Here is a 13786-nt window from a genome sequence, read left to right as displayed (position 1 = left end):
TGGACTATGTTGAGACCCAGATGTGCCAACGCCCAGTCTGGAATTTACCTCTTAAACCATCAAATGCAAAAACGTTGGCTGTTATCTTGACTTTACAACTCTACCTTGACCACCCACATTTACAACTCTCACAGTAAAAATAGGACACACTTCAAGGACTGAAGATTACCTCTTTGTCCTGCTATGTTCACTCTAGTCAGTCTGCCTGTTTTTTAGTCTTCAGCTAGTAATCCACCGCTGGGTAGTAGAACAGTCTCAAAAGAGCAGCATCAGGTTTTTATTTTATCGTGTTATTGAAATGGCTCCATTGAAAGAAAGTGATGGACTTGACAATCAGGCCTTTGATGTAGGTATTGTGACTTTTTCTGAGCGGGATATCATTTACTTAACTTGACTTACTTTTGCTGTCATATTGTGGTAAATAGTTATGCTTCTGATTAAATGCTTCGCACGTGTTTTGAAAAGATTTGTAATGGTTTATATTTCTCTGCTTTTCTTGCTTTAGTGGATTTTCAACCACGTTATACAAACACTTATTTTTACACATTAACAACCAAAGATAAGACTTACAACAGGGAAACTAAAATCGATTACCTTGTACTTTCATCCACATTTATATATGAGATAAGATCAACTTTAATGATCCCACACCATTGCAGCAGCAGATAGTCAGAATGAGGTAAACAAGAGAACACGAGAATGTAGAAAAATAGAATAAAATAAAAAATAAAACATTTCATCGAAATAAAAATACACAGAGTAATTGTATAATACACACATTGTATCCAACTGTTGCTCCTCCATGTATGATACTACTTACATTACTTACTGTATTATTTATCTTATCAAATGTTTACTTAAAAATTGTTTTGTTTTAACATCATGGCGATGGTTTGTGCAATCCTTTATTAATGTCTGACCTAATTGGCAGCATATGTTTGATCCAGTTCTCTCAAACTACCTCAAGTTTTCCCCTTCCAATCTGGAAAAGAAAGTTGCTTCTCTATCGTGATCTATTTGTTTCGTCCAGCCAGTCCCCTTCCCCATCTGGATGTTGAAGTTGAAAAAAGTGTAAAAGTGAAAAAGTGCTGCCCATAGATGTACTAATGTATAAATGTGTGTGTGAATGACTGAACGGCAATAGCCTGTACTGTATAGCGCTTTGAGTGGTCATCAAGACTAAAGCGCTTTATACATACAGACCACAGACGATAGTCCTCTATCTTAGCTACTGCTGTCTTCAGCCTCTATTTCCTAAAAGCCTTTTTTTGTCTCTTATGTTCACAGATGATGGACACTGTTCATGGTCAAAATGTTTTTAACAATGCAATGTTGAAATTAAATTGACTATATAGTCATAAAAAGTTATCTCAGGATAACTGATAGTTGTTCTATGGCTCTAGGTGAGCCCTTGATATTTGTTAACTCTGTCTTTGGTTGTTTATGTTTTTGAATGACACGGCAGATGAGTGAACAAGTGAATGATCAGCCCAGAGAAAAGGCGCTGAAGACACATGGAAGGAGCTGTGCAGAAGATGGCGACAGAAGTAAACCAACGTATTGCGTGACTGATGTTCCCCCATGGTACCTCTGTATTTTCCTGGCCATACAGGTGGGTGTGACCCAACAAGTGTTTATCAACACATTCAGATTTAGTTTACATAGGAGATATGCAATCCCTCTATGCCTTGTATCAATTTTATTGAGGAATACAATACTGCATGGAGTGTAAACCGCTCTTCTTAATGTGTTGGGTATTAGTGGTGTCATCTCTACCATCAGTCCATCCCTGTCCTTTTTGTCCTCTGCAGCATTACCTGACAGCCTTTGGTGCGATTATCTCCATCCCTCTCATTCTCTCTGAGGGTCTGTGTCTGCAGCACGACAGCCTGACCCAGAGTCTCCTCATCAACACAATTTTCTTTGTCTCTGGCCTGTGCACCCTGCTGCAGGTCACATTTGGTGTCAGGTCAGAACCTTGTTTATTATGGAGATGAACTTTAATTTGAACCTAAATTAGGACCATTTCTCACTTACTCACAATATGGAAACAATCTTAAAGTTACACAAATCAGTATTTTTCGATTGATAATGTTTGTTTACAGTAACAGACCCACAGCCTTTCAGCCTGTTTTCCAGCCGCACCCATTTTTGCTTTTTTTGGTTTATTACAAAATCAGTCTCAATAAAAGCTAAAATGTCTGTGAAAGGGGAGCAACCAAGCTGCACATATTAAAACATGTAGAATTTAGCTTAATGTCCTTTAACTGATTTGTTTTGAACTGTCTTTCTCTTGTTAACTTATTTGTCTGACACAATCATTATTGTTTATGTCGAACTCCGCAGGCTTCCCATCCTACAGGGGGGGACATTTTCCTTGGTGGCACCTGCTATGGCCATCTTTTCAATGCCAGAATGGGAATGTCCAGCATGGACTCAGAACGCCAGTCTGGTCAACACCTCCTCGCCCGTCTTCATAGAAGTGTGGCAGACACGCATAAGAACAGTGAGCTCTAAACATTTGTCTTTGCAGATTTAGATAAGCCGACGAAAATGCTGGGGAGCTACTGATGAATTCAGTCAACTCATGTGGTTCCAGCTCTGGGACGTGACCACAGATTGTAAATAAAGATGGACAACATGTCTGCAATTCCTCTCACTAACCAGAAATGAAGCCAAAATCTCCCAGATGCGAGTGTTGTTGTCTTGCACGTTTGTGTAGCAGTCTGTGCAGAAGTTATCAGGGAAGGAACCATGTGGACAAAACATGCTCTCAACCATGATGCTTCTTTTTGTATTCATAGCTTTGACTTATTAAAACCAAACTTACCAGAAAAATAAGCACTTGGACAAACAGAAACAATTACCAAAAATGTATTTGATGTGTCGTTTTTAGTTCGGCCCATGTCTATAAACTTCCCTGTACAACTTATACTGCAGCCAGCCAGCAAGTGGCGATCAAAAACCTTTTGATTCACTTTTGAGGAGTTGTCATGTCATCCATCTTTATTTACAGTCTATGGATGTAACCAATACCTCTGCCAAGGAGGTAATGTTTTCTGTTCTGTTTGTCTCTCTGCAGCTTTATGAACAAATGGGATATCGGGCAAGAAAGGCCCAGATCCGGACATTTTCAAAAATGTTCTCCTTCGATAATTTGTGTATCTCGATAGAAGAAGGATATTTTGGGGGCTAATATCTGTGATTGTGTGAAATTTCATGCAGCTTGATTGATTTTAAGACTGTTGGGCCTTGGCGGAGGTATGCACTCTACTCTGTTCCATTCTAGTATTTGTTGTTCTATTTGTTTGTTGTCTCGAACTTAAGTAAAGGAAGAGTGTTGATGCTTATATTCTCCACTATTATGTTCCTGTCAGTTGCAAGGTTCCATTATGGTGGCCTCCCTCCTCCAGATCCTGGTCGGTTTCTCTGGTCTTATCGGTTTCCTCATGCGCTTCATTGGACCATTAACCATGGCCCCCATTGTCTCTCTCATAGGCCTGTCACTGTATGACACAGCTGGAGCCAAGGCCGGCAGCCACTGGGGCATCTCTGCCATGTACGTGAGCACCCAGAGTCCTGGTGAATTCTATCAGCTGGAAAGGAAATGTTTTACTGTGTGAACAGGCAGCATCGGGTTATAGAGTTAGAACTGACCTTTTTTCTAAAAATTTGAAATTATAAGACAAACTAAATATCGCTTTAATCTGTTGCCAAACAATTCAGAATTTTATAAATTTGCACATCATCATGCAAATGACAGTTCTTCTCATACTTGCAGGACCACAGTGCTGATCATCCTGTTCTCCCAGTACCTCCCTTCCATACCGATCCCAGTTCCTGCGTACAGCAAAACTAAGAAACTGCACACTTCGAAATTCTTTATCTTCCAGACAATGCCTGTAGGTCCTTTGGAAACGCATCACTCTTTGTGATACATAACTCCTGCCTCTACCTTGAAATACTGACACTCACACTAATATTAGATATTGATTAGATTCTGCTGGGCATTGCGGTCTCGTGGCTTGTCTGCTACATCCTCACCATCTATGATGTCCTACCATCTGACCCAGCTCAATATGGCCACCTGGCCCGCACTGATGTGAAGGGAAATGTGGTCAATGAAGCTCCCTGGTTCACGTTACCTTATCCTGGTAAGTTCACAAGAAAAGACAAGACTGCTGTGAGATGTTTTTTATAGACTGGTCCAATAATCATCGGTTTCACACATCACTCAGGTCAATGGGGGATGCCGACTGTGAGCCTGGCAGGTGTGCTTGGCATCATGTCTGGAATAATATGCTCCATGGTGGAGTCTGTGGGCGACTACCATGCATGTGCCAGGTTGTCAGGGGCACCGCCTCCGCCCACGCATGCAATCAACCGGGGCATTGGTGTTGAAGGGCTTGGCTCTTTGTTGGCAGGAGCTTTTGGCACAGGCAATGGCACCACCTCGTTTAGCGAGAACGTGGCAGCCCTCGGTATCACCAAGGTATGAAAAAAACATAGAACAATATTGATTGCTCACATTTTTCTCCCTTACCAAATCGAGTGTTGCTTTTCAAATGCTCTTTTGTGTGACAACAGGTGGGAAGTCGCACTGTGATTCTCCTGAGTGGAGTTTTCATGATCTTGATGGGGATGCTGGGTAAAATTGGTGCGGCATTTATAACTATCCCCACCCCTGTGATCGGAGGGATGTTCCTGATCATGTTTGGAGTCATAGCTGCGGCTGGAATTTCCAATCTACAGGTAAACAACAGCATGACTTATTTTTTCCAGTGCTTCCTGAGAAGATTATTTGCTTATAGCACTGTTTTTGCTGACCCTCTCATTTTACAGTCCACAGACATGAATTCCTCCAGGAATATCTTTGTTTTTGGGTTTTCCTTGTTTACTGCACTCGTCATTCCAAACTGGATCCTGAAGAATCCGGGTTGCATAAACACAGGTATTATCAACTGGAAATGTTCCTTTCACCTAATATCTTATTTTATTCAGTCAATTAACATTAACTTGTCTGAAGATGTAATGACTTGATTGGTACCTTTCTGTCTTGATTTTGCATGACTCAGGTTTGAAAGAGCTGGACCAGGTGTTGCTCATATTGTTGAGCACTCAGATGTTTGTAGGAGGGTTCCTTGGCTTCATCCTCGATAACACAGTTCCTGGTAAGCATGTTGTTCCTGAATCAAAGAGCATTCACTGCACTTGACAAATTGATAGCAGTTCATGAGCAGTGTGTGCAACTCTACTCTATTAAGAGTAATTTGAGATGATTTCTAGATAAATCAAGTCTTATTTCAAACTAAAAAACATGTCTCATGTGTCAGACCATTAAAGCAAAGTTAGAAATAGTTTTTGGCGAAATTCCTTTTGGATTGGAATTTCTGAGTATTTCTCTGGGAGAATTTATACAATAAACCGTCCTGTAGCATAAAGTTTCTTTGCAGTGTACACCTGTAGCAGATCTGAGATTCTGTACCTTCTTAAAATGCTTGTCAGTCCGTCTAATATTTCTGATGTGTTCCTGCCTCTTAAATCTCGTTTCTCATTGCTCGCTCCACAACAATGTTAAAAAACCCACAAAATAATTATTTACTGGAATTTTATGGTACTCGTCAGCAACTGTTACCATGGAAACGGGGCTCTCAGTCTACAGTATTTTGTCATTAAAGTATTATTTAAATAAAAAAATAAACATTATAACCTTAAATATTGATTAAGCACTTGAATTATTAAAATTGCTAACTGAGCTCTTTGTCATCCATCTGCTTCTTGAGGGTGGTGTGTTTTGAGTTTAAAATATATTTGTGAAACCTGGCCCAGGGCCTATCATTTATGACTGTTGTATTGAATTTCTGCTGATATCAAATCATTATGTAAATCACAGCCTGTTACAATGTTATTATGGAGAATAAAGTGTGAACTCCTGTAACAATCTTTTCAAAATACCATTTAGGGACTAAACGTGAACGTGGCCTTGACAAGGCGCATCTTGAAGACACCTGCAACACCTTAGGAAGTGAAGAAGTGTACGACCTTCCCTTCGGTATTACCTCTTGCCTCGCATCCCAGTCTTGGGTTCATTACATCCCTTTCTGCCCATGGAAGGGCAACAATGTGTCACAGGACCAGGGGACTCTGCACAGCACAGAGGGCACTGATGAATTTGCTCTATAAGGTCTGAGGTTGTTTAATAAAATATTAAAACCTAAGCTACGTTCCTGTTTCTTTTAAAATCGTCTAAGCCTCAGAGTGTGGGGCATAGATTGTAAATACAGTTGGACAACATAACTGATCCTCCTCCCAGTTAGTGGGTGGAACATTTTGTTTATTTTAATACTATAAATATGAAGAGAATTGTCACAGTCAACTTTATTACCAATTCTGCTGAACATACAGCTTAGAAGCAGAACTGAAATGTTGTTTCTCTCTAACCCCCAGTGTAAACAAACCTGTAGACACAGCATTTTAATACGCAACACACAAAGTACTCAGCAGTCAAATGGCACAGGGAAGATATGATGTGTTTGCTAACCCTACTGCAAACTGGAAAATTGTAAAAATGAATTGAGAAGTGCAAATATACTTCATGGAAAGTTGAGAAAAATAGCAGTAAAAACAGCAGCAGATGTAGTAAGATTGCAATATTTATAGTGATTGACAGATGAGACTGACTCATGATCCGTCGAGAATGGGCATCTTAAACTGTTTTGCAGAAAGAATTGATTAGTTTTACTGTCATGTTCTTTTCCCTTATGATACAAATAGATATGAATTCCTTTATATTCTTTATTATTATTATTATCAATATTTATAGTTGCTGTATAGGGTTTTTGATTAAATGTTTCTTTTTTCCCTGGGATATGTGTTCCTGGAAGAACACAATGAAACGATCGAAGCGCCACCATCTTATACCACCACTCAAAATTCTTACAGTAACCCACAGCTGATAACTCGCATCAGACAGAAAACTAGAATAATGAATAATTCGCTCTCATTCGAAAAGGAAATGAAATTGAATGAACTGAATTTATTATCCCCCGGCCCTATCTCCACACAGATCCAGACTTCTGCTTAAAAATCCACAGCAGCGGTAACCCTCTAGGTGTTATTGTGTTGCCTTTTGCAAAATGCAAACAAGAGATAACGCATCTCCTCTGCCTCTCTCTTTGTTTCCTGTGCATTCATCTCTCTCTCTGTATTAATTTCCTCTGTCTGACCACCTCTGACCGCCAGGTGGGATATGATGCAACGCTTTTGATTCGTGGAGACATCACTTTTTCCCCCCTGGGGCCATTTCATCTGCTGGTCAATGGTTGGCTGCACACTGATATTATTTCAGGATGGAAACAACTGGGTCCTGAGCATTAGTTATATTCTCACTTTTTCTCTGTGTCTATATTTCCACCTCACCGAGAACACATTATAAAAAAATTGCATTTTGATGGGCGGCATTCCGAAAAGTAATTTTGCACAGTGATTCACACAACGGTTTTATATAACTGTGCCTGCGATCTGCATTTCAATGGGAAATGATCCCGATAACTCAGTATTTCAACGCTCATCAAGGACGGTTTAAAATTTGCCAGGATTTTTCTCCCCTGGCTCCTTGAGGAATTGCTTTTATTTTCCTTTTGGAACTCGGCAGTATATCATCTGTCCCCCCGGCTTCTAGGCACTTTATGAGATCTAATGAAAGCTCTTGAACAGATTCTCAGCTGCCAACTTTATCTTCTGCCATAAAAATGAGTGCTAATGGAGTCTGCAAGAGAACGGGCCGAGGAGAAAAACATGACAGAAAGAAAACAAGGGAGATGTATTCATGACCAGAAGACGGGACCATGATGCAGGCAAACGTTCTCTTCACACTCGGGATTAATTCATTCAAACACAAACAATGTAAATAGGGACATTATTGTATTGTGCCCATGTTCTGCATCCTGCATGTTAACTGTATTGTATCGGGCTGGATTTCCAATATCAACCGTCGTTTCTCTGTTTCTAGCAATTTATGTAATGATCACAAGAGTCAAATCGGCCGTAGATTTAGACCCTAAGCTGGAAATTAAGAACCCATTCTGAGAGTATTGATCTGCTCCCATTGAGTGCAAGGTTGTGTTAAGAGCAGGGAAGTGTGTAATGTCCTCGCAGCAACAAATCGTCACTATAACGATTATTAAATCACAATGCATAAGTCAGGGTGAGCCTCGGACTGCTTTAGTGTGTCTGTTGATTGCCTGAGCTCAGCAGCAATTTCACAATTTCTTCACTGTTCAGAAATACTGAGTGAATCGGCAGCACTGAGCAGCAACTGCCACTCGGGATTAATTCCATCAATTCTTTCTAGTTCAATTGTTACGTCCTTAGACTGTATGTAAAGATGTCTGATGTGACAGCTCCCCTAGAGTGAAGCCTTGATCATCATCTTGATCGCCCCCTAGTGGCTTGCTATAGTGTAGGTCATAGACCCAAACCTCCTCCATGTTATTGGATAGGACATGAACCAAAATAAAAATTGACAATAAGTTTTTCTCAAGACAGCTTCCGTTCTTGGAGGTATAGTTCATATATAGCTCAACACACTGACGTTTGGACAAGTGCTTTTCTGGTAACTTTGCTTTTAATTAACATCATGATTGAGAGCTGCAAATGAGTCGCGATTGGTCAACCCAGACCTTATAGGATAGTGGTAGGACATGGCGACGGGACGTCCACCTTCATAGTCAGTCGATGGATGTGTCTCAGTATCCTGCTTTAATTTCCTTATTAATCCCTATAGTAAATACTGTAATTCAATTACAGTATTTGCAGGACCATCCTCATTTAATGGTTGGATTTGATTAATTGTTTGAATGTTGCTTCGTAACATCCCAGAAGCATGTAAGGGCGATGTCCTCACACTGTCCTCACCTCCAACAAAAGACACCACTTATTTACATGTATTTAGGTAACTATGAGTAACTGTGATTTACTCTCGTTATAACAAAGGACATTTTCCTCCATAATTAATCTGCTACTGTTTAATGATGGAAGCAGGTATAGAGAGGCTACAATCATGTAAATGAATGAGCTCAGGAGGTTTCGACTGATAAATTGAGTCTGTAACGAGAGCACAGCTGGGTGCTGAGAAATAGCCTGAAATATTCATAATGCTGCAGGCTCATCACTCATCGTGGGTCTTTCCTTTACCCTGATATCAAGTCCTCATATTCACTCAGCCTCTCCTCTCGCTCACCACTTTTCTGCACTGATCCTCTGTGACAGACACTAGAGTAATCAAGCACTCATACATGCACTGTACACGACCTTTCCCGCCCGTAAGAGATTTCAAGAATTTTCCCAGGTCAGATAAAGATCCTGCTTCATCACAGCAGTCTCCCACTTGTGTTCATTAACGAAGCCAGACAAAATGAAGACAGCCCTCTTTAATAAGGAGCAGCTCAGCCCAAAATGAAAACTCTCATCGTGCTCATTGGCCTCATCAGCACGCTTCACTGTCTGCAAACTGTTAACACTGTAGTCCCTGGTTACAGGCCGGTCGCATGTCGGGAATGAGGGATTACATTTAAGGGAGCCACGGAGCTGATATTGTATTTTCTGGGGCAGTGATATGCTCACATTTTACTGCAATGTGTTTTCCTCCTTGCCTCTCAACGTGTAGTACTTTCATTAAAACACTAGAGGGGGCTACATGTGAAACCTTATAGTTCTTTCACAACTATGGTTGAATGTTATCTCACAAAGTCAAGAAATTGTTAGACCTCAGGGCTACACAAGTTGTGGCTTCCACATAGATATGTTTCTCTGATCTAAATTGCCACATTATCATCCAGCCCACACAGTCTGTGTTATGATGCCGCTTGGTCCGTCAGCTCCTGTGTTCTGGATCTGAGCCTCAGGTAAGCCATAGCAATACCGAATGTGAACCAAAGGTGGTAAAGGTGGCCTGACCACATTTGCTATTTTTCGAGTTAGGTTCACATCTATTTTGAGTAGGCCACAAAAAGGTGATGTAACATTGCCTGAAGTGGCCCCCATCCGTAAGCTACATGTGCTGCTGTCTCGACCTCTCTGGATCATCAGGCTCACACACACAAACATACAATATACAACAATAACTTCTAGAACAGATAAACCACTCTCCAACTGATCTTCGACCACAATTTATATCCTTGTAACCAGCAGAAACTGTAAAAATAAATAATGTTATACAATTAAATAGTACAAGCTCCAAACATACTAGTCCAACCTGAAATTACATTAAAATACAGTGTGTGCCTTCTCTTCATTGTCGATGAACTTAACCACTATTTTACAGCAGCACATCAAACCCTCTCTGATTGGCGATTGTGTGGCCAAAGCATGCTGATCATTTAAAGCAGTGCACATGCTCGACCAGTAGGTGTCGCCACCACCCAAGAAACTAAAAACAGTTGCAAAAGAAAGCAGTACACTTTTTTTTTTCTCCACACACACCGTCCTCCACCATCAACACCTCTATCATACATAAATCAGAGTATATTGAGACCCAGCTGTCAGACAGTGAAGAGCACATCCAGTGTCAAGTGCGGCAGGGGCTTTCGTCACAGGGATCATCTAGCACCATTCTCCTCTCACGACAACAGAGAGGATCTTTGCTTCAGTACAAACTGTACTAACCTTAGAGACTCCAAAAGTCACAGAGCAGCTGCACTCCGGAATCCGACAGGTGGTTTTCTTTCAGCTTCAGATCGCTGGCTGGTCTTCTGCAGCAAATTGCATTTGGAATCTATGAAAGTTTTTATCAGGCTGAACATTGGGGAATAATGTGAACAAATATTGAGCTCTGCAATGTCTGATTTCACTTGAATGGGAAGCTGAAGTTGGTGCCAGATTACATCAGGTGAGAGGTGGAATCCAGATTATGCTGTGCTGGGCCTCATGACAGGTCACGTTATTCTATAACGCTGAAGTGTCTTTCAACTGACCTAATAAACTTTTAAGCTGTTTTTATCCCCTGGTCCCACCCAAGGCAACTGGTGACACTCTGAATTTTGATCTGGACATAACTCAGGCTATTCTAACCTCCTGAATGGACTATGACCCTTGACCTCTTACCAACCAAAGCAGAGAAGGTGTCTAGTCAACAGGGTTAACAGGTTGGCAAACATACTTCGATGAGTTACTTCTTCTCTACACTTTCTCAATTTCATTTTAGTCTTTCGTTGCAATCTCAGGAGATTCATGTTTTGAAATTATGACAAGTGAGACACTGACAGCCTGTTTGGATTCTATATTTCTATCCCAGTGAAAGTATATGGATATTCTCTTAAGTGGAGATACTCATAGATAAAGATAAGAATTGTTAGATACACAGAGGGTGGACTTCAGGTGTTACTGTAGTGTGCATATTTACAAGACATAGTTTAAAAAAAATTGATGTAATATGGAATAGGAGAGTAGTAAAAACCTACATACATTCAAACATACAAAACGTGGGGGAAATGAAAAAAGAGGAAAAAATAGTATCCAAAACTGAAATTAACACATACATTAAATTACATTTCATTAAGCTGACGGCTTATAAGTGAATTTGACCGAGGGTATAGACCCAGGACAACAAGAATCAAGAAAGTACCATTTCTTCAAAATAAAGCAAAACTAAAAGTGATTTAGGTAAGTGCCATTTAAGTGCTACTAGATTGTTAGTTTCAAAACATACAAAACTGTTACATATCTATAAATTGACTTGATAAAGATATTTATTTTTCTTCTCCACAGCTTAACCCAGATCTCTAGCTTAGTTATAGTAAAAAAATATGTTTCAAACAAAAACAGCCAACTCAAAATTGCACATCATCCATGATCAAAAAATCAGCATATGAACTTTACCCGCAAAGCAGGACAGAGACAGCTGAAGACTGAGAGGTTTAGAAAAATATTATTGTAAATCAAACTCACTAACTTAGTAACTTCAGACTTTAATATCAGCTCAGTGTCTGGAACAGAAATCCGACAGTCCTCTCGGGTTTAACGGTCTGTACGATTTTATTTAAGTCTATTTTCTGAATCAGACCTCGGTGTGGGTTCCTGACAACCGAACACCGGGGACCGCTCGCTGACACACAGCCGAGGAGGTCGTGTTCTCCCGTGCGAGCTTCTGTGAACCCACGTGGCGACGCTTTCCAGGAAAAGGGTCGTGCGCCAACTTTAGTGGGAAACATTGGGTCAACGGTCGAGGAGGCGGTGTCGATGACGTCATGTGAGACGCCCCCTCGTCCAATCACAACCCCCGCCACATCCCCACAGCACATCGAGAGACCACAAGTCAACAGGTTCACGTTTGTCCCTCTCAGCTGACATCAACACGTGTTCAAACTTTTTCTGTTTTCTTTAACATACATGTGTATCTAGCGCTAAATTGACTGATGTGACGTCGATGTAAACAATCCCCCGATGCGGCTTTGTTGACACCTCGTAAATTCCCCACACATCGATTACACATTAGAGCACGTTTGTAATATCCTATTTTCCAAGTATATTATAAGCTCTGGTCGTAATTGCTCTTAAATAATACAAATGGATATAGATAAGGAAGTGTTGTAGATTTTACTTTCTAGTTCATGCATCGGGATTTCCAGTGAATTGCATTGACGTATTGGGAAAGAAAAAAATACGTGTTTTTAAATGCTGTCACCTGCGTCACTTTTGCCTTTTATCGTAACATCCAGGCAGCATTGAGATTCAAAACTCTCCCCTTTCCACTTTGTTTACCACTGTCGGGGTCAAACCAGAGGGGTCAAACATGTGCGCTCAACTCGTGGTGTAGGAATTTCCGACGAACCTCTAATGCAGCATGGCTGAGAGGCCACCAGGGATCCGGAGCGGGGCGGAATGAAGCAGATCCGTCAAGATGGGATAAAAAATTCAGCACCACAACAAGCCAGGAAACCGTGTTTTCAGAAATAAAAGCGTGTGATGTCCAACTCAAAGGTTTGGCACTGGAATTCCCGTTTCGAAATATTTGACCTGACAGGCATTAAAGGGATGGTTCACCAACAAATTAAAAATATGTTCTTATGTGCCAATCTGTGTGACAATACACATCTGTTCGATCTAGAGGTTAGAGTTGCAACACTCTATTTGATCATATGTTGTTGTGTTAAATATGAATTAATGGCCACTGTCATGTTAATACTGAACTATCAGTGAGGCAATTTTTGTATGTATAAAGAAGCAAGCCATCTTACATTAATATTAATACCACTACTAGTACTACTAATAATAACAAGAATAATAGTAATAATAACGATAATTAACTGTTATAATGACAAAAATAAAACAGCTATAGAGTATAACAATAATTGTAATAGATTATGGGTTCATAGCAGCACCCAAGCACTTGCGAACTCTGGCCCTGATGTGGACTGTGTTTGCGTGCGTTTTGTGCACTGCGGGAAGGAGAGATGAGTCACTTCCTGCATCCTTCTTGCAGTGCTGGTCCACACCCACTGATCACGCATTATGATCCGCGCCATCAAATGCAGACCACACCAAAATTCGCACCTATAATCAGAGCCCTCCATCGCAGCATGTTCAGGTGCTCGGGTCCGCACGGTGCTACTTTACAGCCCTAGTTTAAATTGAGTTTTACTAGTCCCTATTGAAGGGTCTAATCTTCCCAATGCCGCGTACTGCAGTGCAGCATCAGTAAGCGTTTTATTCTGAAAACCCTAACCGGAAGCCAGGTGCTATTCTTGGAGCAGTCAGCTGGACTGGCGCTGGTTTAGCTGCGCGTCGC

General features: G+C 40.8%; 1 protein-coding gene across 2 annotated transcripts; it reads left to right on the top strand.

The window, feature by feature from the left end:
- Positions 1-191: 191 nt before the first annotated feature.
- Positions 192-6208, top strand: LOC133973061 (solute carrier family 23 member 1-like). 2 transcript variants are annotated; one of them, XM_062410693.1, is made up of 12 exons: positions 192-346; positions 1466-1612; positions 1812-1969; positions 2347-2506; positions 3378-3559; positions 3782-3902; positions 3998-4154; positions 4239-4492; positions 4588-4752; positions 4843-4951; positions 5076-5171; positions 5963-6208. In XM_062410693.1, the coding sequence occupies exons 1-12, from the start codon at positions 299-301 to the stop codon at positions 6181-6183; spliced, it is 1818 nt and encodes a 605-aa protein (XP_062266677.1). In that variant the 5' UTR covers positions 192-298; the 3' UTR covers positions 6184-6208. The 2 variants fall into 2 exon arrangements, with proteins under 2 accessions (XP_062266677.1, XP_062266678.1); XM_062410694.1 differs by having other exon boundaries at positions 261-350.
- Positions 6209-13786: the final 7578 nt, after the last annotated feature.

Source organism: Platichthys flesus, chromosome 18 (genome assembly GCF_949316205.1).
Source record: "Platichthys flesus chromosome 18, fPlaFle2.1, whole genome shotgun sequence".
NCBI classification, from domain to species: Eukaryota; Metazoa; Chordata; class Actinopteri; order Pleuronectiformes; family Pleuronectidae; genus Platichthys; species Platichthys flesus.
The sequence above is the reverse complement of the archived record's forward strand: the minus strand, read 5'-3'. Positions and strand labels throughout refer to the sequence as shown.

Coding starts and splice junctions, on each gene's coding strand:
- LOC133973061 (XM_062410693.1), top strand. CDS start 299: ATGGCTCCATTGAAAGAAAGTGATGGACTTGACAATCAGGCCTTTGAT. Junction 1,613..1,811: donor GTATTTTCCTGGCCATACAG/GTGGGTGTGACC, acceptor TGTCCTCTGCAG/CATTACCTGACAGCCTTTGG. Junction 3,560..3,781: donor CACTGGGGCATCTCTGCCAT/GTACGTGAGCAC, acceptor TCATACTTGCAG/GACCACAGTGCTGATCATCC.